At 58.9% G+C, this 25,531-nt stretch overlaps 2 protein-coding genes across 10 annotated transcripts in view; both read left to right on the forward strand.

Annotated features, from left to right (window-relative positions):
- Window positions 1-10,985, forward strand: part of TOP3B (DNA topoisomerase III beta) — a 29,391-nt gene extending 18,406 nt beyond the window's left edge. For 3 of the 4 annotated variants that reach the window (XM_020996417.2, XM_020996420.2, XM_020996419.2), the window contains 7 exons: window positions 46-192; window positions 979-1,152; window positions 1,675-1,803; window positions 4,309-4,458; window positions 7,966-8,066; window positions 8,395-8,596; window positions 10,465-10,985. In XM_020996417.2, coding sequence (XP_020852076.1) covers window positions 46-192; window positions 979-1,152; window positions 1,675-1,803; window positions 4,309-4,458; window positions 7,966-8,066; window positions 8,395-8,596; window positions 10,465-10,946 — 1,385 coding nt within the window. In that variant the 3' untranslated portion in view covers window positions 10,947-10,985. The remainder of the gene's footprint in view (window positions 1-45; window positions 193-978; window positions 1,153-1,674; window positions 1,804-4,308; window positions 4,459-7,965; window positions 8,067-8,394; window positions 8,597-10,464) is intronic. The other variant, XM_020996418.2, reaches the window with a different exon arrangement.
- Window positions 10,986-14,956: 3,971 nt separating this feature from the next.
- The window catches only part of PPM1F (protein phosphatase, Mg2+/Mn2+ dependent 1F), a 38,486-nt gene continuing 27,911 nt past the window's right edge, over window positions 14,957-25,531 (forward strand). For 3 of the 6 annotated variants that reach the window (XR_013486516.1, XR_013486517.1, XM_020996408.2), the window contains exons 1-2: window positions 24,201-24,473; window positions 24,979-25,225. Coding sequence is in view for 3 of the 6 variants with exons in the window: in XM_020996408.2 (XP_020852067.1) it covers window positions 24,458-24,473; window positions 24,979-25,225 (263 nt within the window). In the remaining 3 variants the exon portion in view is untranslated. Of the gene's footprint in view, window positions 15,061-24,193; window positions 24,474-24,978; window positions 25,226-25,531 lie in introns of those variants that run through there. The other 3 variants (XM_078154485.1, XM_078154484.1, XM_078154486.1) reach the window with 3 other exon arrangements.

Consider the following 25,531-nt stretch of genomic DNA (forward strand, 5'->3'; position numbering starts at 1 on the left):
ACCTTGCCTGGCACTGACTGTAACCTGGCACGTGGCTCATTTCAGGGGGTGATGCCTGGAGACTCTATGAATACATCACCAGACACTTCATCGCCACCGTCAGCTATGATTGCAAATACCTCCAGAACACCATCTCTTTCCAGATTGGGACGGAGCGTTTTACCTGCTCAGGGAAGATGCTCACCTCCTCAGGTGAGAGGAGAGTACCCCGCCAGGCCTTCCCCCTCCCGTGGAATGGGAGCTGGGATCCAGGCCGGGAAGCGGGGTGCCTGCGCCTGCCACAGGTCACCCCACATTGCTGCTGGTGCCTCCTCACTCTCAGCTTCATCCTGGAGCCTTCCCAGCTTGGCAGCAGGGTTTGGGGGAGACCCACCTTTCACTCCTGGTCCCTAGGATGGGGCCTTGCCCAAAGGTGGCACTGACCTATTGCTGATGGGGAAGGCATGAACCCTGAGCCAGGGGATGGGGATGCCGGGAGACTGAGACAAGGGTGATGGTCCCTGGGGGGCCACCTTCTGAGCCATCAGCCTCCATCTGGAGCCCCCTGTGGGCTGGCTTTCTGAGCAGTCCAAGGGGGCAGACAGCACCAACATGCACCTGATAGAGGAGGGCTCCTCAGAGGTGGTTAACAGACATTTACCAGGTGCCTGCTGTGTGCCAGGCACTGTCCTGAGCCCTGGCCCTGACCACAAGGAGCCCACAGTCTAACGGGCAGACAGCAGCCTGGCCAGGGGGCAGGTACTCATTCCTCAGATGCCTGTGTCCTCTCCTCCACTTTAGACAAGTCGAAGGTCATAGTCTTGGAGGGGACCTTTCCGGAGCCGGGGGGAAGCCCACCCCCGGCAGCATTGCCAACGTACAGTCATCCACCCCCTTCTACGCCCCTTCAGCCATGGGGAGCTCCTTCCTAACCCAAGGCAGGCCATGCCGTCTTGTCTTCAGACAGGGCTGATCGGGGGTACCTGCTTCCTTCTCCAGGCTTCACCGAGATCATGCCTTGGCAGAGCATCCCCCCCGAGGAGAGCCTGCCCAGCTGCCAGAAGGGGGACACCTTTGTCCTCAGTGAAGTGAAGATGCTGGAGAAGCAGACGAGTCCTCCTGACTACCTCACCGAGGCCGAGCTGATCACTCTGATGGAGAAGCACGGGATCGGTAGGTGCCTGCCATCTGCACAGGGCGCTCTGGGCCCAGGTAGGCGGTGGGCAGCTCTCCCTATCCTTCCTGCTTGCCAGGCCGAACCCTTTCCTGTGGAAAGAGTCAGGGGCAAGGAGAAGGGGTCTTTGGGGAGGGGAGAGATCCAGTGAGTGCCCATCCTGGTCCCTGAGGCCCTCCTAGCTTCTGCGATGCCTGGGCCCCAGATACAGAGGGCACTGTGATCTGTGTGTAAGGCTGGGTGGGATCAGAAGAGGACCCGAGCAGGTGACAGCCCGAGAACCACTGGAAGCCGCACAGGCGGCGGGGAGCGAGGTGCAAGGCCTGGGGTGAGCAGGGCCAGGGATGGGGCCTGCCATCACCACGTGGTCTCCTCCCACCAGCCCCGAGACCCGAGACAAATCATTGTGGTCCCTGTTCTTGTCCCGCGGCTGGCAGCCCAGCTGATGCTTCGTGTCCTGTGCCTTGGCGGCCTGTCCTAGGAGGGGGGCGCCACCGAGGCACGTCTCCCGTGTGTTTTAGGCACGGACGCCAGCATCCCCGTGCACATCAACAACATCTGCCAGCGGAATTACGTGACCGTGGAGAACGGGCGCCGCCTGCGGCCCACCAACCTGGGCATCGTCCTGGTGCACGGCTACTACAAAATAGGTGGGAGCAGAGCGTCCGAGGGGAAGGGCCCAGGAACAGGGAGCGTCAGGGCTGCCTCAGGACAGAGTGCACTTGTTAAGAGTTTTGATAGACGTTAGAACGTGGCATGTCAGAACCAAGAGGGCCCCGGACTGTAGAGATCAGAGCCTCAGACCTGGGAGGAGTCTTAGAACATGGAACACGGCCTTTCTGGGCTGGGGGTGGCCTGGGAACGTTGAAGGTTGAACCGGAGCGCTCACGGCCTAGATTGTCAGAGCTGGGAGGGCCCTGAGAGTGTGATGAACGCATGGGCCTTCGCTCAGCATGTCTCCGGCACGGGACGTCCCTCTGCTCGGGGCTCCCAGGAGCGATGTTCTGCAGGAATGTGTATAGCATTCAGTGTCCACGTGCAAGGCCTGCCCGTGCCTCCTGCCACCTCTCACACCAGGGCGCACCTCCATGCACTGTAAATGCCCTCAGCCCAGGTCTCCCGGCTGTTTGTCCCCTAAGGCTCCGTGGCTCAGCCGCAGGCCTGGGCTGCCCTCCCTCATCATCCCCCTCTGGCTCACCGGCTTCCTTCAGCTCTCGGCCCAAGCCCTGCCTTGCGCAGGAAGCCTTTCCGACTTTCCCATGCCCCGCAGTCTCTAGCTCCTCCGTCTGGGGCCTGTCCCTCGGGCATTTGTGCACTGTCTCCCCAGCTAGGAGGGGGCTCTTTTCTCCGTTCTTTGTCTCCCCTGCCTTAGTGTGGTGTGTGGCCCATACACACCAGGTGCCAAATCAGTGCTGGTTGATGTGTCTTGATTTGCCACCTCGAGATGGGGCAGGACGACCGACTGTGGGGAAGTAGGTGGCAGGTGGAGGCAGTCGGTCACTCGTTCCTTGGTGCCAAGCCTGAGCTGGGGACACGGAGAGAAGCCAGTATCTGTTGTGGCACATACAGAAAGGGATGAGTGCAGATACACAGCATCCAGGGGCAGGCACCGGCCTGGCGGTGTGGCGGGTCAGCGAGGGCTCCTGGCAGGACTTGCCGTCTGGGCCGCCTCTTAGCAGAGGGAGGCAGCGAGGCGGGGGCCCGGAGGTGGCACGTTTCAGGCAGGCAGGAGACAAGCGCAGATGGAGATGGGGGATGGCATGTCCAGCTTGGCCGGACCACAGGATGGGGAAGGAAAAGGCTGGAAAGGGAGGTTGAGGCCAGGTCCTGTAGGGCTTTAAAGAAGAGTCTGTATTTGATCATGGAGGCCGCAGGGAGCCATGGGGGCTGATTGAGCAGCTCGTGTGGACAGATCTTCACTGAAGGAAGGTTATTTTGGCAGGGGTGGGATGGACATGAGCGGGGAGAGGTAAGAGGTGATAGGGGCCTGTGTGGAGGCGTCTGCATTGGCAGCGAGAGATTGTGAAAGCAGAAATGAATTGGTTCGGCCACAGTTTGGCCACGTGGGGAGAGGGAGAGGGAGAGGGAGGCGTCCAGCACGATGCCAGGGTTAGAGTCCTGGGAGGGTGGAGGAGAGCAGGGCCTGGGACAGACAGAGGGGAGCGTTGCGGGGAAAGAGGATGTGTTTATCGAGGCGAAGGCATCTCAGGATGTACAGTTGGACACGTGCAACGGCGGTAGTGATGTGGAACTGAAGCTCCCTGCCTGCCAAGGGCAGTTAACCCCACGGGCCCTGACCGGGTTACCGAGGGAGAGAGAGGAGAGAGGGAAGAGAAGTGGCTGGAGGCTTAGGACGGAGCCTTGCGGACGAGCCCCAGTTCGGGGTGTGATCTGGAGGGGGAGCCCAGCAAAGGGGCCGGGGAAGGATGGGTCAGATGGAGGCCCAGAGAGAAGTGAGTGTCTGTTGTCCAGGAGGAGAGGCATGACCGTGACTTCAGAGCTGCTTTTATCGCTGACAGCTGGCCGGGGGTCTCTCCCTGCAGGGCCTGGCTTCTTCTCGCTGTCGCCTTCTCCTCATTGCGCTCTGGACTGAGAAGGCTGAGGAGAGACCGGAGACAGCTCTTGTGTTGGAAGGGTTGTCATGGGGGTGAGGATTGGTCAGGGTGGCTCTGCTTGGCCTCAGAGGACGGAACCAGAATCAGCTGGTGCTGGGCGTAAAGAGGCCTGCGTAGGGAACAGTTTCTGCTCGTGAGGGAAGAGGGCTTCTGGGGGTCGTCGCGGCCCCTCAGCGGAGTACTTGAGGCACCGCCTGGGTGACCGCTTGTGGCAGCACCTCGTGGAGGGGACTCTTGTCAAGGAGGGGGTCAGCCGGATGATCTCTGAGGTCCCTTCCAGCCCCCCCCCCGGCACCCCAGCGATGCTGCCCGAACTGTGGCCACAGAAGGTTCCTTCCAGAGGCCAGGGCCCCAGTCAGTGAGGGTGGCCTCCACAGTACCCCGGGGGGCCTTGCTTTTCTGATGCCCTTCAGTGCAGCTGGCTCAGAGAGTGGAGATAACTTGTCGGCCGGGGTCCCGGTCAGTGAGGGGGGAGGCTCGTTTGGGGGGCCGGGCCAGGTGGCTGCTGACCGCCCGCCCTCTCCTCTGGGTCTTGGCCAGATGCCGAGCTGGTGCTCCCGACTATCCGAAGCGCCGTGGAGAAGCAGCTCAGCCTGATCGCCTTGGGCAAAGCCGACTACCACCAGGTGTTGGAGCACACCCTGAACATCTTCAAGAGGAAGTTTCACTACTTCGTGGACTCCATCGCGGGTGAGGCCCCGCCCCGCCCCCCCTTCTGAGCCCCACTGGGCACAGGGCAGGGAGCGGCCTCTTCGCTTGTCTCCAGTGCCTTCCCATCTTACAGATGAGGAACCCGGGCGTCGGGCGGGGAAGTGACTGGCCCATCGTTGGGTGGTGTCAGAGCCGGGGGAACCCAGGTCTCCCAGCGCTGTTCACAGCCCATCATTCTTTCCCCATGTCAGCCAGGAGAAAGTGCCCTGACCTGAGGTTAGGGACGGGGCCTCCCAGGTGAAGAAACCCCCTCAGAGACAGCTGCCTAGAGCCCAGGGAGGCTCCTGGCCCCAGGCCCTCCCTCTTGTGGCAATGGTTGCAACAGAATTGCCTCCTTCCCCCTGGGGAGTGATACTCCAAGACCGGGGTGAAGCCAGGGTCTCGTCAGCATACCTTCCCTCCCTGGTCTGGGTCACGGCCCAGGAGCGTGCCAGCTCTCAGGCCTGGGAGTCCTGCAGTTACTGCCCTTTGAAGGAAACTGCCCTTTGAAGGAATTGAGGCCCAGAGACATCCGTGGCTTACACAGGGCCCATAGTATCTCTTCCATGGTCGCCCCTGCCTCCTGAAGGCTTCGTGTCCCAGAGAAGCAGGCTATGGCCCCTTTCTGCCTCGAGCCTCCTCCCCACTGGGGGGCCTTCAGGCTGTCCTGCCAAGCTTTGCTGATTGCTGAGCTCGTCCTCACTCTGTGGCTCAGGACAACTGCAGGCCACATTCAGACAATGGAGGGGCTTCAGCAGAGAACGACACAGATCTGTTTTATAAACAACCCGGGGCTTTAAAGCACGTGGAATATTGAATATTAGTGATGGAGGGAAGTCAGGCACATTCAAAGCATTTAGTAGGCACTTAACTGTGTGCCAGGCACTAGGGGTACATTCATAAGCAGAAAGAAAGATAGCCCCTGCCCGCAGGGAGCTCGTATTCTAATGGGGGCAGGGTCAGCCTGGATGGGAACGGAGGCCTAGCTGGCCTGGACACATTCCCAAAGGAGGGTTCTGAGAGGAGCCAGGCGGGCAGGCAGGGAAAGGGGCAGAGGCTTCTTCCCGGGAGAGGAATCCAGCGCTGGCGTGGGCTTCCCGCGTGAAGAGTCTTCTGTGCGTGGAGAGCTGGGAGGGCAGCTGGAGCATCCTCTCTGATGCCCGCCTTTGAGAGAGGCCGCCAGGTTCGTGAGACCCTCCTAAGTCCCACAGGGAGGCCTAGAGCCCAGGCGTGACGTGTCTTAATTGTTCCGTGCCTACACCTGTTTCTGCTCACCCTGCCCCGTGGCCCGCCAGGTGGACCTCAGGCCTCCTGCCCATGGGGCGTGTGCCAGCCAGTCTCACAGGCCAGAACTTTGGAGCATTGGCACTCTGGGCCCGCTGTGCAGTCCCAGATGCTTAGGGGGCATACACATGTTACATGCTAGGGTGGACGACTGAGCCTCAGAACGTGAAGAAAGTTCAGGAGAGCATAAGCTCCAGAAAATCCCCAAGAGAAGGGTTTGTTCTGAGTGGGCAGAGGGCCTCCTGCGCATCGTCAGCCTCCCACTGAGTCTTGAGCACTGGCACCATCGTGTGCTGAGCTCGGTGTGCTCAGACTGCCTCCTGTCAGGTAACTGGAGGCCTCCCCTCACCTGCTTTCCTTGGGTCACGAGTGTGGACTCAGAGCTTGGCAGGAGGAGAAGAGAAACCTTTGCAAGATGCCTGCCCACGTTTCTATAAAAGCAGTTTAGTCGGCAGCCGTCTCTGGATCATTAATCAGCAAGCGTTTTATTAAGCACCTACTGTGGGCTCGGCACTGTCCTGGGAGCGATGGTCCCTGCCCCCCAGGAGTGGACATTTAGCTGATTCCTTCTCACTTGTCCCTGCTTCCACTTGGCCACCAAGCAGGTAGCGTGGGCTCCTGGAAAGCACAGAGGCCTGAGAGCAGAACGCCGGGGTTCTGCTTCTGCCCCTCGCAGGCCCCTCTGGTTCTCAGAGCCTGTGATCTCTTCAGCATCTCTCAGATGCCACCTGTCTGGGCTATTGCCCATCTTGGCCCCACGTTTGTGCCACTCCTGTCCACCCTTCCCTTCGCTTGGACCTTCTCCTGAGCCCGGAATGCCTGGTGCCCTCGTATGTCACCAATTCCTACCATTTAGTTTTGTTGATGCCTTTCTTTTTCTGGCAGTGCCCTTCCCCCTAACCCATGGCAGCCACAACAAAGGGCAAAGCCTGCCAGCTTCCCGCTGGTCTTGTCTGAGCAGCCGTCCCCGCAGAGAGCCCCGCAGAGGCTGCAGAGATGGCGGTAGCTGTGGCCAGGCTCAGTCACCAAGGCGCCAGCCAGCCCCGCTGTCCCCTGGCCTGGCATCTGTCTGACGGCTCTGCTGGCTTCGCCCCGTGCGAGCTCGTGCTGAATGCTTCCCGTTTCTTAGGACGTGATATTTGGTGTCAGCAGAACCAGCAGAAGGGTTAACTAGTGGGCTGCTGGGTCCAGCCAAGGGGTTGCCGTGACTGGTCCCCAGAAATGACTGGTGTCCTTCTGTTGATTCTGGCCGCCCACGGCGGGCTGCCTGCTGCTCGCTCTTGGCTACTTCAGAAGGCACCGCCGTGGGCGGCCTGGTGAGCGTGGGGCCCTGGGGCTGCGCGAGAGGCAGAGGCTCTGGACGGGTCAGTGGCTTTCCTCTCCCAAAACTCAGAATCGTTTGCAGATGATTGGACAGCTTGGCAGCTCCTCCCATCTGTCATCCACTTGGCCAGTTTGCTGAGTGCAGAATGAAACCTCTGCTCTTCTCTCGTTATTAGCGATCTGGAGCATCTTTTCCGAGTAATGAATGGCTTGCCAGTCTTCGGCTTCTTACAGCCCTTGCTGCGGGGCAGTGCCCAGCTCACGGGCCCTTCTCCCTCCGCCCCCATGAGTCATCCCAACCTTTCTATCAGGTCAGATGGGGTTAGGTTCTAGGGGCCCCATTTTATACAGGAGGTGAAGTCACTTGGGGTCAGTGCTGGAGCCTGGACTCACAGGCCTCCTGACGGCCAGGCAGAGAGGCTGGCTTTTCTGCTGCATCGGCCGCCTCCGTCTCAAGTACTGCTTGTATTTTCTTGTGTCCTGGGGCTGCCTGTGCCATCCTCTAGACCATGAGCTCCATGAGGCGGGCACCAGGTCTCCTTCCTCTTTGCCACCCCCAGGACAATGCATACCGTAGGTGCTTAGTATGTGTTCACTGAATGAACGAACAGATGAGCTTACAAAGCCGGTGCACCCCCAGCAGCCTGTCTGGTCCGGCGGGGCTCTAGCTGGACCAGTGGTTGACGTGGCCTGCCCTGCGTTCTGCTCTTCAGCTCCCTGGCCCCCCAGGCTCCATTCTAATGGCTCTTCCCCCTGGTACCAGTTCCGTGGGGTGTCGTCTGGCGTCTGGTCTCGCTCGCCTCGGCAGCCCTGCCTCGCCGTGAAACATTTCGTGGCGTCCTGAGTGTAGGACACCGGCAGGGGGCATCGATGATCACGCTTGTCTTCCTCCTCCTTCAGGCATGGACGAATTGATGGAAGTGTCTTTCTCGCCACTTGCTGCCACCGGCAAACCTCTGTCGCGATGTGGGAAGTGCCATCGTTTCATGAAGTACATCCAGGTGAGAGTCTCCAGGCCTGGCTGCCTGGGCCACAGCCAGGCAGGGAGACGGAGCTTGGCCCGCCTGCTGTTTGCCTCTACCCTTGTGAAAACGATCCCTCCCAGCCAAGCTCCAGGACGGAGAGACAGTGTTTACGGAGCTCTAGGGCTGGGAGGAGCCTGCTTCCTTCAGTGGTCTGTCCTGAGGACTAGCCAGGCCCAGCAGCTTCAGGCCCAGCTGCCATTGTAGCCTGGGGCCCGGACAATGAGTTAATGCCAGGGGAAAGGCAGAGAAGTTCCTTCTTCAGGTGGGCCCCTCACCCTCTGCTTTCTGTGCCTGTTCCTCGTAGGCCAAGCCCAGCCGGCTGCACTGTTCTCACTGTGACGAGACCTATACCCTTCCCCAGAATGGCACCATCAAACTCTACAAGGAGCTTCGGTGCCCGCTGGACGACTTTGAGCTTGTCCTTTGGTCCTCGGGGTCCCGGGGCAAGAGCTACCCTCTGTGCCCGTACTGTTACAACCACCCGCCCTTCAGGGACATGAAGAAAGGTACAGTGTGTGGCCAGGAGGAGGGGGCCTCACTGGCTGCCCCCACGGGTGGGCCTTTGTGCCAGGCCCTGTGCTGGATAGGCTTGGCTTTCCTCAAGTGAGCTCTGTGTAGGAACGGGTGCCGGGTCAGAGGTCAGGGAAGACTTGGGCTGGCCTTGAAGGGTGATGGGTGGTGAAGCACAAGATGAGCGTCGGAAACGCACGTGGATGGGCTGGGATGGCAGACTGGATGCTTCTCCGTGGGGAGTCGGAGGACAGAAAGGCCTGGGGGTACAAGGGTTCCCAGGCTGGAGAGAGGCACACAGTGGGGATGTTTGACCAGGGACGCTGTTGTCATGATAACAGCTAACATTTACGTAGCACGTAGTGTGTGCAGTGTGTTTAGAGAGGGCTCTGTCGTAGGGCTGTGTGTGAGAGGAGCTTAGAGCTCTGCTCAACCAGATGGCTTGTTTTGGGGAGGGGGAAGAGGAGGAGGCCCACAAAGTGCATTATCCTGCTAATTAAAATCTGCATGCTGGAACAGGGAGAACCCTACCTACACTTGAGATCAGAAGGTGTGGGGTTCAGAGCAAGGCTCTGACAAATTATGGGCGAGTCGTCAGACTGGCCACGCTGAGCCTCCATTTGCTCACTGGATGCATAGCTGGGAGAGCAGGGGCCCTTTTGACAGCAACACAGGCTTCCGTTCTGAGGGTTCAGCCAACATTCCGTAAGCGTCGATTCTGCACCTGGGACCACACCAGGCCCTGGTGGGGGAAGCCGAGGCACTCCTGGAGCTGGCTGGGAGGCAGGAAGCTGAGCTTGGAACTCACCGAATGGTCCGAGTGGAGCGTTCCAGGCTAGCAGGAGGTGTTTGCTGGGTCAGAGCGAGGCTCAGTCAGTCATTCAGTCAGCAAGTGAGCGTGGCCTGAGCATTGTGCCAGGCCTTGGGGGTATCAAGACAAACAGAACCATCTAATGGGCCAAGACCACAGGTGTGGCACCAGGGAGCTTTGGGGCAGAGGGAGGGCCCTGGCCACTTGGCAGGGGGCAGGTCATGGAAGCCTTCCCAGAGGGGGAGGGGGGCTAGAGCGGAGTGCTGAAGGAAATGAGAGATCCCTAAAGGCAGAGGGGAGAAGGAAGGGCATTCCAGGCAGCAGGACAACCTGGACAAAGGTAGGGGGGTGGGAGGTGAAGCTGCAAGGAGCATGGGAAGAGAAGGCATGTAGAATGAGGGTGGGCAGGAGGAGAGGGACTTAGAGAATGGCTGGAGCTTTGGGGGAGCAGGGATGTGTGACAGTGGTGAGGTCCACCTTCAGAGAGAGCACGAGGGCAGCTGGACGTTGGGGAAGGAATAGAGGGGGTGTCTGGCAGCTAAGCCAAGGACCAGGGGGATGGAGATGCAGCCAGCGGGGAGGGGCTTTCCCTGGGTTCAGCTGCTCCAGCATCAGCCGATCGGGCAGAGAAAAGCAGGTTTGGCTGCAGCCTGGGGGGCTGGGCCTCTTATTTGTTGAAGGGGGCCTGACCAGGAGGAAAGTGGAGAGGAGCACTTTGTGCTCCTGGGTACAATTCCATTTGTTCTCCATTTCACCTGGAAACAAGGGCTCTGCCAGCTTTCCAGCATGGATCCATTCTTTGTCTTGGCTGGAACAGCTTCATCCCTGAGGGGTGGGAGGCCACCGGGACTCACCATGACCCAAACTTGTGGTCGGTTAGGTGCCTGCTGTTGGCCTCCTCTCTCTGCCTCCTCCTCTCACAGCCTCCCCCCCCCAGCCTCCTCCCCTCAAGGCCTCCTCCCCTTCTCTCACAGCCTCCTCCTCTCACAGCCTTCCCCCCCCCAGCCTCCTCCTCTCACGGCCTTCTCCTCTCCTGCTTGCCTCCTTCTGCAGGCATGGGCTGCAATGAGTGCACACATCCCTCCTGCCAGCACTCGCTCAGCATGCTGGGCATCGGCCAGTGCGTGGAATGTGAGAGCGGCGTGCTGGTGCTGGACCCCACTTCGGGCCCCAAGTGGAAGATGGCCTGTAACAAGTGTAGCGTGGTGGTCCACTTCTTCGAGAACGCCCACCGAGTGCGTGTCTCGGCGGACACCTGCGAGGCCTGTGAGGCCGCCCTGGTGGACGTCGACTTCAACAAGGCCAAGTCGCCACTGCCCGGCGACGAGACCCAGCACACGGGCTGCGTCTTCTGCGACCCGGTCTTCCAGGAGCTGGTGGAGCTGAAGCACGCGGCCCCATGCCACCCCATGCACCGCAGCGGGCCGGGGAAGAGGCAGGGCCGAGGGCGGGCCAGGGGCCGGCGCCCCGCAGGGAGGCTCAACCCCCGGCGGCCCAAGGACAAGATGGCAGCCCTGGCCGCCTACTTTGTGTGACGGCCTGGGGGGCTGCGCCATTAAAGCTTTGTTTCAGCATCTTTGTTGCCGTTTGGCGGCCCAGGAGCCTGTGCCCCCTGGGCCAGGACCTGCCTGACCTTACAAGGCACCATTGAAGGGGGACCTTAGGGCCCAGCCTGCACCAGACTGCCTTGGGCCTGCGGAGTCTTTCAGAGAGGGCAGCATCCATCTGTGGGCACTCCATCTGACACAAGGTGTCCTGGGACCCTATATGCAGGACCAGGGCTGAGGGGCGGGGTCCAGGAGCTCTGCTGGTCTGCTCCCAGGAGGAGGGAGACAAAGAGAAGGTGGGTGGGGTCGCCCCAGGCCTGTCCCCCCCCCCCCCAGCAGGGCCACGAGCCTGGAGCACTTTGGCCTGTAGTTGGAGGCCGAGGAGGAGATAGGTACTAGATAGAGATAAAGCACTTGTTAAGTGTTTGCTGTGTGCCCTCAAGGGGCTTCCATTCTGATGGGGGAAGACCACACATAAAGGGGCCTGGGATGAGAGGTGAGCTGCCTGGCCATCTGGGAGAGCTGGGCCTGGGCCTGGGCCTGGGCTGAGAGCAGAGTAGAGGAGGCTAACTCAGTCACTGCCTCTGGGGGCCTGAGTTTCCTCCTCTGCAAAGTGAGGATAATGCCACCCAGGGTCGCCAGGGAGGCCCAGCCCTCCAGAGCCCCCTGTGTGCGTGGGCTGCTCCCGCCCCAGGAGTCTGGAGCCCAGCAGAGGCCCTGCCTGATGGGCCACGTGCAGCACAGGCAGGCTGGGGAGGCGAGGGCAGAGCATTCCTTTGGCGTCGATTGTCTTGGCGTCAGGAGCAGTCCTTGGAGCCTCGTTCTCCTCCCCCTCTCCATCCATCTTCCCTGAGCATCTCAGGCCGCCGGCAGGTGTGGCCTGGCCAGCCTGGGTCCCTGGGTCCCTCCTGGCCCTAGGGTGCATTCAGCCAGAGATGTTCTCCCTTTCTGGCTGTACACTGAGGGCAGGGGACCGCCCCTCTCTGGTCTCTCAGACTGCAGCGTTCTGAGGATTCTTCAAGCTTTAGATCCTGACAAGTTAAGTTGTCCCTAAGCCTACACGATTCCCAAACCACCCCCCAGGAATAGAAACAGCCCACGCAGGCCCACAGAGCCTGGGAGAGCGAGGCAGCAGGATGTGATGGAAAGAGCAGGCCCTTTTCTGGTCCGGCTTCTGCTGTGTGCTCTGACCTTGGCCGAGTCACCTCCTGTCCAGTGACCACCCCTTGGGGGGGGTCACTGCCTGGTGTGCTGGGCTGCCCACTGGACTGGCTGGCAGGAGTCCCAGCTTCTCATCTCAGGTCTGGGACCCCCCCCTCCGCCCTGCACCTCAGTTTCCTCACTTGTAAAGGGAGATTGGACTAGATCCCTTCTGAATGGACCGTTCTGTGATTCTGTGGGCGAGGTTGTCCCGTAAAGCGGATGAGAGGCTCTAATTTGGGTGAACTGGTCACTTCCTGGTCTTTGTTCCCATTTCCTGTGAAGGCCAGGAGAAATGACCGAATTCCTGCTCTGTGGCCCAGTCAGCCCCGAGGCCTTCACTCCCAGCTCCAACCTTATTTTCTCTCCTGCTTTTTCCTTTGCTTTTAGTGGGAAGATCCCCAGATTTGGAGTGGGAAGGCCAGTCTTATCCTGGCTCCAGGTTATGACCTCTAACCAAGAGAAAAAGTGACTATGGGGAGGAGATGCTTAGGTCTCATGTGGAACAGGGGGATTAGCAATTTTTAAAAAGCTGACAATTACATATCACTTTAAAGTTTACAAAGCACTTTTATCAGATTTAGTCCTTCCAAAGACCTTATGAGATAGATGCTTCTGTTGTGCCCATTTTGCAGATAAGGAAGCTGAGACACAGTGACTTGCCCAGCAGGTGTGTAACACACCTGGTGAATAGGTGAAAGCAGAATTCGAATTCAGGTCTTCCTGAGACCAAACCTAGAGCTCTTTGCACTTTGCTGAAATAGAAGGAATGAGTAGAAGGAACAGAAAGGCAGATTTAGGCTTCATGGCAGAAAGAGCCTCCTAGCAGTCGAAGGGGGTGAGTTCCCTTTCCCTGGAGGTCTTCAGGAGGAGGCTGAATGACCATTAGGTGGGGCATGGTTATCCTTAAGTGAATTCTGCCCAGGTATCAGTTGGACTTGACCTCAGGGGTCCCTTCCAGCAGAGTGATTCTGTGACCCACAAACCACGTACAGAGACACAGACACATTCACACACACACACATACACGCGCACACACACGCACACACACACGCTTGGAGATGGATCAGAAGAATTCCCAAGTCGAGACTATACAGCAGGTGGCGCTCTAACTCCAAATGTGATTATTATCAGCCTCCCACTACCTCACTTAACCTCCTGCCTGGGTGGGACACAGTAGGAGCTTAATAGTTGCCTGATTGGCTAAATGCATGGACCCCCAGGTCCTTTCCAGCTCTGAATCTTTGACCCTAGGAAGCCCCCAAGTTCCTGTGGGATCGTGGTCGGCCACCCACTGAATCTGTGAGTGTGGGCAGAGTGGGCATGAAATCAGGGCTCTGCCAGCCCCCAGTCTCAGGCCACTGCAGGAGCCCTGGGGCTGCCCAAAGAGTCCATGCTGGGCTGGCTGACTAAGCAGAGGGCCATCTTACTCTGACACTTCCCACCTCTAAGGGTGACCCTGAGCGAGTCACCTGGGCCCTCCGAGCCTCTGTTTCTTTCTCTCTGATACGGGGACGATCCTTCACTCTCTACCTCCCAGGACTGGTGGGGCAGTACTTAGTAAGGTCTAAAGCCAGTAGAAATGTGTACCAAGGCGACGATCCAGTCTGGACTTGAGATCTCTAGTGGGAGGCTCTTTAGGAGGCCAGGACATCTGGAGGCCTGTCTGTGCTTCTATTGGTGGGAGCACTCCTCCCTCCACCAACATACTATCGTCCCCCACTATGCTCAGCCGGCCTGGATTCTGATCCTGATCCTGGCTCTCCCGGGGATTATTAGCAGAATCCCTGAGTCAGCCAGCCCCGAGGCCACAATCCAGTTTAGAGCTGGAGTTTGGTGCAGTGGGAACTAGCAGACCTGTTTGTGAGTTAAAGACGGGAGAGAGCCACCCATCAGCCAGCTGGGCGCCTGCTAGGTATACGGGCACCGCACTCCACCTTCTGGGTCCCTGCGGTGACAGGGCCCTCGGAAGCCTCATAGTTCCACCTGAACCAAAGCTGACAAGTGGTCCTCCAGCCGTCCTGGAAAGACCACTGGTGAGGAGGGTCCCATTATCTCCCGACCGGCCACTTTGGGGCAACTCTAACCAGGTTTGGAAGTCGAGCCTGAGATCAAGCCTGAAGCTGCCTCTGTGCCCCCCAGGCGTGAGCCAGTCACTGCGATAAGTACTGGGACTGCACCGCCATAGATCACAGACATAACTAGCGTTTAGAGCTCACAGCCTTAAGGTTTGCAAAGAGCCTTACGTAGGTCACCTCGCTTGACCCTCAGGACAACCCTAGGAGTTAGGTGATTTGCCCAGGGTCACACGGCCAAACTCGGGTCTTCCTGCGCCCAGGTCCAGCCCTCTCACCCGCTGTGCTCCCTGGCTACCCGGACCGGGCAGGACAGCCCTTGGCCTCGAGGAGCGCACATTCTGCCTGGGGGCACAGCGCACATACACACAGAGGGACGTATAGAAGATAGATGGTGTATAGATACACATTATAAATATACGGCAGTGGGGGGAGGCTCATGAAGGGGAGGGGGTCCTGGGTGTCATCGCCCTTCTTCGGCCTGCATACCCGCCGCCAGAGCCAGGCTGCGGAGGAGCCCCAGCCCCTTGCACGTGGAGAGCAGCCCAGGAGGGCAGCGCAGGCAACACCCTCAGGCCCCGCCCCCTCCAGGCCCCGCCCCTTGTGGCTCTGGGCCCCGCCCCCTCACTGGTCTGCGCCTGCGCCTATGTTTCTCCCCTGGAAACGGGAAGTAAAAGAGCAGGAGCCTACGGGGAAGTGGGCGGGGCAGGGGCGGGGCCAGCGAGCTGAGCCCAGGTGTGCGCGTGCGCGTGCGCCCGGCCAGTCCTGGCGGCGAGCGCGGACCCCGAGAGTGCGGGAGCGCGGGCACGGGCGCGGCCCCGAACCAGGTGAGGTGGGCGGCGTGAGGGCGGGGGTCCTGGGTAGAACCTTGGGGCGGGAGGGGTGCCGCGGGGCCCCCGGCGCTGCCTACCCGGGGCCGGCGGGCGCTCCCGGGGGGGCCTCGGGGTTGGCCCGGGGGTCCTTGCGCTGCCGCCAGCCTCAGTGTCCTCATTTGCTCAATGGGGCCGGGGGCGGGGCGGGGGCGAGGCGCACGTGCGCTGGGCGTGTCAACTGAGGCGCTGGCCCGTGCTCCGAGCACCCTCCCCCTGCCTCAGTTTCCGTCGCTTGTCCCCACGTTCCCCGGGCAACGTGAACGCTTCCTGGGCTCCCATGGCCTGGTTGGGGCCTCGGGGACCCCGCGTCTGCCCTCACCCCGGAGCCCTGGGGCATGCCCCCCCCCACATCCCCCACCTTTAGCCCGTGTGCGAACTGGCCGCCTCGGAGTCGGGCTGGGGTGGGGAGTTTGGAGGGAGCAGGAAGTCCCGGTGTGCTGGGAGGGCGGGGGGGGGGCGAAGCTCTTGCAGCAGTCAAGGAAGGGGGTGGGGTGAGGTCATCTCTGAGGTCCAGCGGCTGAGTCTGGGGGGAGGGGAGCCGGGTGGATGATGGAGTGATGGAGAGGGGGGAGGGGGACGGCAAAAGCTGCAGGGATGGCCCCCCCAGGGTAGAAATGGGGCAGTGAAGGGGGGAGGGGGAGGGCAAAAGCTGCAGGGATGGCCCCCCCCAGGGTAGAAATGGGGCAGTGAAGGGGGGGAAGGGGGAAGGAGAAGGGGGAAGAGGAAGAGTTTAGGCTAGGAGTAAAAAGAGGGAGGGGGATGGTTTGCAGTTTCATGCAAGAGAAGTGTCCCCCTTCGGGGGAGACTTCCCTCCATCCTGTCTACCGCGAGAGGTAGTGAGGCTCTCAGGGTCCCTGTGCCCTCTCCCTCCCTGGGCAGCCTGGTGGCCACAGCTGCTGGCAGGGCTCACCCTTGGTACCAGCCTCGGTGAGCTCAGAATGCCTGAGCCACCCCCAGATCAGGGAGGCCCCTTGGGGAGAAGTATCCTTGCCGAGTTAGGCCCCAGAGCCACAGGGTTCAGAAGGGTCAGCCTTAAGGCCACTGTCTCGGCTTTGCTAGATACGTTTTAAAACAGGGGTTTTAAATAAGAAATTTACTGGGTTACACCCTGAGTCTGACCCCCCCCTTCCTTTTTTAAAGGAAACAGCCCAGGGGAGGGGAGGCTCCTTGCCCAGTGCAGTTGGTGGCAGAGCTGGGCTTGCGCCCCTGGTTTTGTAGCCCCACAGCCCAGGCTCCCCCAGTCAAGCACTGCCCTCGGCTTCTGTCTTGGCCGCCTCCCTCATACATGGAGTGCTTTCTGTCTCTTGTCATACTCGTCTTTCTGTTTGCTCTCCTTTTTAGACTCTAAGCTTCCCGAGGACAAGGAGTGTCGAGGCCATTCTTTTCCAATCTCTTTTTTATTATGAATGAAATGAAATCAGCATGCATAATCAGCAGTGAATTTTTAAGAGAATTGGGTACAAAACCGTGAACTTCTCCCATTTTAAAGGGCATATTAAAGTTGACGAGATAGTAACAAAGTTGTTTGTGTCCCCTCCTGAATTTCTTTTTTATTCTGTGTGTTCATATTTTATAGATTTGGCAGCATTTACTTAGCATGTACCACAGGCCAGGCATTGTGCTTAGGAGCTGGGCGTGCGCGCGCGCGCGCGCGCACACACACACACACACACACACACACACACACTCCCACACTCCCACCCCCACACTCCCACCTTCAAGAAGCTTCCATTTTATTGCAGACAACACCATGTACACAGAGAAGTTAAGTACAAAACAGTAGAAAAGTAGGTGCAAAGCCGTTTGGGAGATGGGAAATAAGCAGGGAGTCCTCTGTAGTCCTAGTGATTTGTCTTCTCGCTCTGAAGAAAGCTAAGGCTTTTTTCTGCAAGGTGAGAGGAAGGGGAGAATGCTTTCCAGGCATGGGGACAGGACGCATCTTGGCTCTACCAAGTGATAGCACTGGGGAAGGCCTTGTAGACCAGGATGATGTCCTTGGGCTAAGCCTTGAAGGAAGCTGTGAGAGGCCAAAGGGAGAGATAGGAGCTGTGCAGAGAACAAACAGACGGGTCTGGATGGAGTGGAGGATGTGGGGAGGTTATGGTGCCAGGCCGTGAGGGGGTCTCCATCCCTGAAAGCATCTCCACAGTTTTATTGCCCCGATGGGCATCGGGTATAGGAAGCAAAGAGCCGCCAGAGGTGCCTAATGCCTCGCCTCATGCCTCGGTCATCCCTTTGAAGTCCAAGGGTGCTCCCAGAATGGAGGCCTATGCACAGGTGTGGGGAGTACGGGTAATCTGCAGCCTGTGCGTGTCACCAGCTTGTTCAAAGCCAACACGGGCATGTGCCCACCGCATACAGCGCCAAGACCTTCATACCCAGTATGGGGTTAACAGGCCCCTGGTTTGTTGAGTTCTGTCTTTCCTAAGCCAGATCTGCTTCCTGAGCTAGGGGTCTCTGCCCATGGGCGTCCCATTCTCTTGCTTTCCCAAGCTGGGAACCATAGAGGTGTCCAAGTCCTCGCTGCCCGCTGCCACCTCTCCGGGCAGGCAGATGGCATCGTAGCTTCCTCATGTACTGCTCTGATTGTTCAAGCCACTTAGGATAGAAAACCTCAGCTGTGCCCGGCATTCGAGGCCTTGCACCGGTGTTGTCCGTCCCATCGCTCTTTCTAACCTGGCCTCTGTTGTGCCCACCCAGCCAGCACTCTGTCCCTCTGAGCTTGCCTTTATTTTCCTCCTTCCACACCTTTGGCTCTGCTGTGATCCCGCTTGTTACGGTCCCTCATGTCCTCAAGGCATCCACTTCCACAAACACCCTGGGTTCCATAGTAATCTTCCCCCCTCAGCCAGTCATAAACTAATAATACATTCTTCATCCTAAAAGTGGTGATGCCCTGCTGGGCTCTGTGGTGGGCATTCCCTGGGATGCCAGAAATGTGTGACAGGGAAAGTGGTAGGCTTTGTGCCTTGGAGACCACCCAGCCCGATGCCCTCACTTTATGGATGCTCTATTGAAACATTGGGAGCTTTTTCTGCAACCGACGGCGTCTGAGCTAGGCCCTGGCACTGAGGGTGGGGCAGGCTGAGGAGAGGCTAGGCTGGGCTGAGGCAGAGAGACCAGCAGGTCCATGGCCCAGCAGAGAGGAAGACAGACTGGTCACCTCTGGCCAGACTTGCGTGCCCTTGGGCCAGACACCTGGCCTCCGGGAAGCTCGGTTTTCTCATCTGTAAATCTGTGATTAATCGTGGTGTCAGCACTGTCCCTTCTCCTTGTTCGATCTCAGAGGTGACGTTTTGTGAAATGATTCTGCTCCCACTGTCACTAGGAGGGAGCAGGCCGGGCCCTGGGGCTGTTGGCTGGCTCAGGCCCCTGCCCTCACCTGTCTCCCCTGGCCCAATTTCGCCCTGGGATTTGGACAGGGGCACATTTTATGAAGCTCCTGGCAAACTCCTCTGAAAGGTCTTGCTTCCAAGGTGGACTCCTGGGTTGAGGGTTTGGTGTCAGGGTCACACCAAGAGAGGCCAGGCCCTTCCTTTTTCAGGGGAGGAAATCAAGGCTTGGGCTGGGCCAGAAGTCTCCATATGCAGGAAGACCGAATGACTGGGTCATTGTGAGCCCCCATTGTGGAAGGAAGGTTTGATCAGGGGTCAGCGAGCCAGGCCTCAGCCATTCAGTGACTGGCTTCTGTGGGTGCTACTCAGAGGACCACAGCTTTCTTTTGTTAGACGGGCATTCTGGACATGGCCCACATTGGAGCCTTCAGATGAAAGGCCTTCTGTTCTCCGGTGAATGGGAAGGAAAGCTGGGCCTGGTTCTGCTTGTCACCAGGGACAAAGTGAGGCCCAGGAGGTCCAGAGATTGAGGCAGGCTGGAGGAATGCTCCCAGAGCAGAGGAGTGGACTGCAGGGGACAGCAGAGTGGCCAGGGAGAGTCCAGGTTTGGGCAAAATCCCAAGAGGGCCCACTGGCTACCAGGGGGCTTTCAGAAAGGTCTCCTCCCCTTTTCATCCCAGTGTACCACTGGCCAGCTGCTGCCCTGAGTTCTTTCCCTCCCCCCAGAGCCCAGCTTCTCCCACCCCTCCATGTCCCCCCTCCTCCCAACCTAGCTTCTCCCACCCCTCCTTGTCCTCCCTCCCCCCAGCCCAGCTTCTCCCACCTCTCCATGTCCCCCCTCCTCCCAGCCCAGCTTCTCCCACCCCTCCTTGTCCTCCCTCCCTCTCCCCCCAGCCCAGCTTCTGCTACCCTTCCATGTCCCCCCTCCCCTCAGCCCAGCTTCTCCCACCCCTCCTTGTCCCCCCCCCCAAGAGAGATCCTAGTCTCATGAGCATCTTTGATCTCTCCCTTCTTGTCCTTTCTTTCCATCTCTTCTTTTGAGGCCTCTGGGCAGACTGCCAGGAAGTGGCTCACACTCCTTAAAGCTCGCTTTAAATGTGAGTCTCCATTTCTCTTCCTCGTCATGATCTCCACGCGCCGCCACCGCCCCCCCCCCATCACTAGAAGAAATAGTAAGAGCCGGAAGCTTCCCTTGAGCCCAGGCTCCTTCTTGACCGGGGTCCCCGGTCCCTGGCTAACACGGAGATGTCCTACCTGTGAGGCCTCATCCATATCACTCCAACATTCTCTACTTAACGCAAACAAGGCCTCCCCCGCCCCCAGCTCTTCTCTCCTGTCCCAGCTGCCTAGGGTACATGCTGACAGGGCCTGCCCTCTGGGAGCATCTGAGGCCCAGGCCCTGGCTCCTGTTTCAGCATGGCCGGATTCTTTTATTCAGTAGAGTGTCCCTCTCACCCAGGTTACTGTCTGGAATTCTTAGCTTGGGGTTTGTGGCCTAGTTTTAAAATTATTTTCGTAGTTGTATTTCAGTATAGCTAATTTTAGTGGAATCCTTACCATATGCATTTAAAAACATAATTTTGAGGAGGGATCCCTAGTTTTCATTGGACTGCCGAAGGGGCCCGTTACACCCCAGTTGAGAGCCCCTGATTTGTCCTGAGCTCCTGTTGAGGAGACTCTGGCCTAGGCTCCCGGGGGGGGGGGCGGGCGCATGTTCTGCTGGGGGGAGGCCACACTTACCCAGTTAGTAAATAGCAGATAATTTGAGCAGAGAGAAAGCAATAGCAAATAGTGAGGAAGATCATGGAAGGCTTCCTGGAGGAGGTAGCACCTGGCTTGAATCTGGAAGGCAGCTAAGGATTCCAGGGTGCAGAGGGGCAGCCTGTGTGGGGAGCTCAAGGAAGAGCTGGGCGCTGTTTGGCTGGAAAGGATAGTGGGTGAAGCCTGATTGAGAGGCCGTGTGGCCTAGTGATCAGAGAGCTGACCTTGGAGTCAGGAAGACCTGGGTTCAAGAACCTGCCCAAAGAGCTCCGGGAGGCAGCAGAAAGGGTGCTGCTCTTCACTGCCCCCACCAGAGGGTGGCTGGGAGCCAGGCTGTGGAGGGCTCTAAGTGCCATCCTGAAGGCACTGGGGAGCCACTGAGGAGTCTTGATCACTGCAGGCCCTCAGGTTCTTAGGGTAAGGGGTGGTGTTTGAACTGGACCTCGGACAGGGAGGAGTCCCTAGGGAGATGCCGGAGAAAAGGAAGGGGCATGCCAGTGGGGAGCCCTGAGCACCAGCGGGGCAGACAGCCCAAAGTGGTACCCAGGGAGGGTCCCCAGTAACCTCGTGAGGGCAGGAAAGGGAGGATGGGGCTGGAGATCACAAAGGGCTGGATGGACTTGATTCTGTGGGGAGCCAGAAGGGCAATGTCTCCCTGCCCCCAGAAAGGATTTCATGGGCCTCCCAATCCCTCTCTGAGGAGTGGCCCTCGGGCCTTGCAGGGAAGGGGCGTCCATGGCCCCAGCAAGGGCCCTGCTCCTTCTTTGAACAGGTGTCATTTTGAAGGTTTTTTTCTTAGATCAAGCTAAAACAGGTCTTGTCAGGCCTTTCAGGGCCAGCGCCATCCAGTCGCATCCTCTTTCAGGCCGGATATGTCCATTGCTTGCAGGGGCAGGATTCCAAGGCCCCTCAACGCTCTGTTCCCGTTCTGGGGGTCCTGGTCCCAAAGTGTGATGTTAAAGTGAGCACCAGTGGCCACTGTGATGTGGGCAGGGCAGGCCCAGCTCTGCTCAGGACAGCCTAGAGAGACAGGACTGGCCTTTTCGAAAGTCTACACCCCGCCCCCCTGGGCCGCTTCGCCAGGGGGTCGAGGCTGGCCAGCGGTCATCTTAGCCATCGTAGAGTCGTTTTCATTGGCGCCGTCATCCTCACTGTTGTGAGTCTTCTGATTGGCAGCTCTGTGGTCTGCAGCAGTTCCCACAGATAGGCAACGGGCAAATCACCTACTGTGTGCCAGGTCCCATGCCAAGAGAAGAAAATTCAAAGAAGAGCCCCCAAGGATCTTCCAGTCTGACAGGGGAACACCAGCAGACGGCTGTGTACGACCACGCTGTCTGTGTCCAGAATAAATAGGAAATAATGGACGGGGCGGGGAGGGAAGATGCCCGAGTCACGAGGGATTGGAGGAGGCCTCCGTCCTGCAGGAGGGGGCGTTTTAGCTGGGCCTCGGGAAGCAGGGAGGTCTTGAGGAGGAGGGAGCACGCTCTCAGCCTGGGGCACTGTGGGAGAGAGGCTGGAGCTGCCAGGAGGCCAGCGTCATCGCTGGATGGGAGTGTTCTTGATGGGGAGCGAGGTGTGAGGAGGCTGGAAAGGGAAGAAGGAGCAGGTTAGGAAGGGCTGTGTGGTATTTGCTCCCGGAGACCATAGGGAGCCACTGCAGTTTATGGAGTAGGAGGGCCATGGTCAGAGCTGAGCTTTAGAAGATCCCTCTGGAGGCAGACCCCCCAGCACGTTGTTAGGGTAGTCTTGGTGTGAGGGGATGAGGGGCTGGGCCAGGGTGGGGCGTATTCCAGAGATGCTGCAGAGGTGAAAGCCGGGGCTCGGTCACGGCTTGCACGGCTCTGTGCTCCCCCTAAGTCCTCTCTGTCGTTTCTCACGGCACAGCGACGCTCTCTCCTCGGCTTTTTGGTTGGCTGGCTGCCGTTTTAAGCTTCCGCCAGGAGCTGTTCAGCTCAAAGCCGGGTGTGGCCTAGTGTCTCCCGCTCGGTCCTTGTGAAGCTGCTCACAAAACTCTCCTGGCCCCTCTGGCATTTTGGCCCTTGGCCTTTGGGGATCCTGGCTCCGTCTGCCACCTCTCCCAGCCTGGCGTGCCCTCCAGGCATGGTTTACTGCCCATGGCCCAGGACAGAGTGCTGGGCCCCTTCTGTGCAGAGACTTCCTCCAGGTTGAAGTTGCCTTTGTTTTGTTTTATTTTGCTTTTTGGTTTTGTTTGTTTGTTTTTGGCTAGGCCCTGGGGTTAAGTGACTTGCCCAGGGTCACACAGCTAGGAAGTGTCAAGTGTGTGAGGTTAGATTTGAACTCAAGTCCTCCTGACTCCGGGGTCAGTGCTGTATTCACTGCACCACCCCGCTGCCCCTGAAGTTGCCTTTGCCTCTTTTATCCAGTGAAAGGTTCTGAGCTGTGGGCGGCTGGTCAGAGCTCTGTGTTAGGAATAGGATTCCATGAGCATGTGCAGGACTGATTCAGTTGGAGGCAGGGAAGTCAACAAGGGGGATCCAGACCCCTTCGAGGCTCTGAGAGCTATGGGGACTTGGGAGGGCTCTAGAACTCAGAGCAGCCACATGAGGGATGCGGGTGAAGGCCCTTGCGCTCAAGAGAAAGCAGGGCGACCGAGCTGGGGCCACGGGGGGTGGGGGGACAGATTGGGACTTAATGTGACTGAGAGCTCCTCAGGATTCACACTCGGCTCCCCAGCTCTTCTTCTTCAGAGTGTGCCCAAGGGTGTGGCAATCCTGCACCGACCCACTGCCACCACGCCCCCCCCCTTCTCGCCCAGGACGGAGGGGGTGGGGCTGCTGACTGCACCAAGTCACTCTTGGGGTTCCATTTTCTCCGATTGTAGAGGGCAGGACGGAAGTGGTCAACGGGGCGCTAAAACCCGCCACGAGTAAGGATGTGTTAGTGGGCGCTCCTTGCACCCTGCTGGGTACCAGACACTTTGCTTGGCTCTGGGGGTGCACAAGTGAAATCCCCGGGAGCTGATCCTTGTCCCCAGAGAAGGCTTTACCGAGGGCAGAGAGAGTAATGGGAGGAGAGCCTGCAGACCCTGGGCTCAGCCACCTGGATTCTCAGATGTGATTAAAGGGATCCTTGGTGATGGATACCAGAGAGCCAGCGGGACTTCAAGACCTCCTGGCTCAGTCAGGTGGGCAGTCAGTATTTGTTAAATGGGCACCTACTGTGTGCTGGGCCTGGGGGTTACAGAGAGAAAAAGGCTCCTGGGCTGCCCTTGAGGAGAAGCAGTGGGCAGTGTCAAGGTCTATACAAAACCCATACTAGTAATTGTTCTAGATCAGGCCCAGTATGGCTCTTAAGCTGAGGCTTGAAGAAAACTTGGGATTCTGAAAGGCAGCAGGGAGGCATTCTGGGGGGCCTTCCAGGCCGACACAAACTACCTGTACTAGGAGCAGCGAGGCTGGTTTGGCCGGACCAGAGGCCATGGGGCCGGGGCCCTTTGTGAAGTGCTCTCAGTGTCCAGAGGAGAGGTTTGTGGGCTGTCCTGGAGGCAGCTGGACGCTGTGGAAGCCTCTGGAGCGGTTGACTTTTCAGAGGTCGGATTGGAGGAAGCCTCCCTTCATGCTGGGGCTGTGTGCCGTGTGGAGTCCTGGAGAAACTCTGCAAGATTGGACAGAGGTCGGGTCTGTGGGTGCCTGGGAAAGTAAGGCGTGGGGGATGGGGCCAAAGGAATAAGCTTGGGGGGCAGGGGGGAGTTTTTGAGGGGCACAATCCCAGACACTCGGAGTTTCCTGTGCCTGTGGGACTTCTAGGTAGAGGTGCCCAAAAGGCAGACGATGATGGGGCAGGGGGGGCCTATAAATCTGTAAGTCATCTGCAGAAAGTTGGTCGTGAAACCCGTGGGAGCTGACGAGGGCACCAGGGGAGCAAAGGAGGCATTTAGGGGCCAGGATGTGAAGGGTGAACCAGCAAAGGATTCTGAGAAGGAAGGAAGGGAGGGAGGAGCAGTAGCATCCCCCCACCTAGAGGGGGTCAGCTGAGTGATGAAGGCGGGAGCCGGATTCCAGAGGGAAAGGAGGCCAAGAGGAGAGAGGCTGGGGGCAAGGACATAGCCAGCCAGGGATGTAGGACATGGGGACTTTGTTTGCAGGGTGCCCAGACATCAGCGAACCGTGTCTTTGTCTCCCCTGCCTTCCTTCTTGCGGAGAAGCTGGAGAGCTGAGGTTGGGTCAGGGGGCATCAGAACTGGCGAGAGCATGCTTGATGCTGCAGCACCCCCTTGAAGGAGGGCCTTGAGGAGAATGCCTGGGAATCCCGGTGAGGCCATGCTCTCTGATTTGTGGAGACGGCCTATCCCACAGCTGCCGGGGACCAGGCTGGAGGGCCAGCTAACCCAGTGGGTGGCAGTCAGGAGCCAGAAGAGCTGGGGGGGTTGGCTAGAACGTTAGGCCTTGGCTAATATATGTCAGGCGGTCCAAATTTATTGAGGACTTACTATGGGCCGGGCACTGAGCTGTGCTCTCAAAATGTAAATCCTTAACATGTGATCAAAGATGGGGCAGCCCAACTCAGCCTCTCTGGTGTGGGCACAATCTGGGGCCATCGGTCGGACCGGATACAGTATGAGTTAGCCCCAGTTGCCAGTGCATTCCTGGCTGCCCGACGAAAGGCTCAGTGTAGGGAGTGAAGGCGGCGCTCTGGTCAGCCTGCAGTGCCTCAGAGGGAGCCGAGGAGAGGTGCTCCCGGGCGTGGGTGGTGGGCTGGAGGAGAGCGGGCAGAGGCGGTGCCTGTAACTGGCAAGGCCTTCCTTGTTTCTCCCCAGAGAGCAGACTTCCCTTGAGAAGCACCAGCAATGCTCACATGATGACCTCAGCCGCCCCAAAGGAGAGGGGGCCACTGGCCCCCAGCACCGAGGCCGCCCAGAAGTTCTTGGATTCTTTCCTGCGGGAATTTCCAGAGCCCCTGAGCCCGGAGGCCGCATTGCCGTGGAAGGTGCCAGGAGCTCCTCTGAGCCAGGACGAAGTAGAGGGGGACCTGATTGAGCTGGCCCTGGGCCTCCTTAGCAGCAGGTAGGAGTGCACTTCCTTCCCCTTCCCTGCCGGCTCAGAGCAGAGACCAGCTGAGCACGGGGAGGGGCTCTGGGCTCGGAGTGCATGATTCTGTCTCTGGACCTCAGTTTCCTCATCTGTGAAATGGGGATAGTTGAGCTTTTACCATCTCCTTTATGGGGCCGTTGGGAGGACCAGAGAAATTAGTCCATAAAAGTTCTGTGTATCCTGTAACTTGTTGAGCAGATGGGAGCCGGTGTTCTCCGTTGAGGGGCCCAGCCAGCGACTGGCCTTGGCCACTTAGAAACATCTGGCCTTTCCCACAGG

The sequence above is a fragment of the Phascolarctos cinereus genome, unplaced genomic scaffold (genome assembly GCF_003287225.1).
Source record: "Phascolarctos cinereus isolate Bilbo 61053 unplaced genomic scaffold, phaCin_HiC Scaffold_4;HRSCAF=312, whole genome shotgun sequence".
In the NCBI taxonomy this organism is placed as follows: Eukaryota; Metazoa; Chordata; class Mammalia; order Diprotodontia; family Phascolarctidae; genus Phascolarctos; species Phascolarctos cinereus.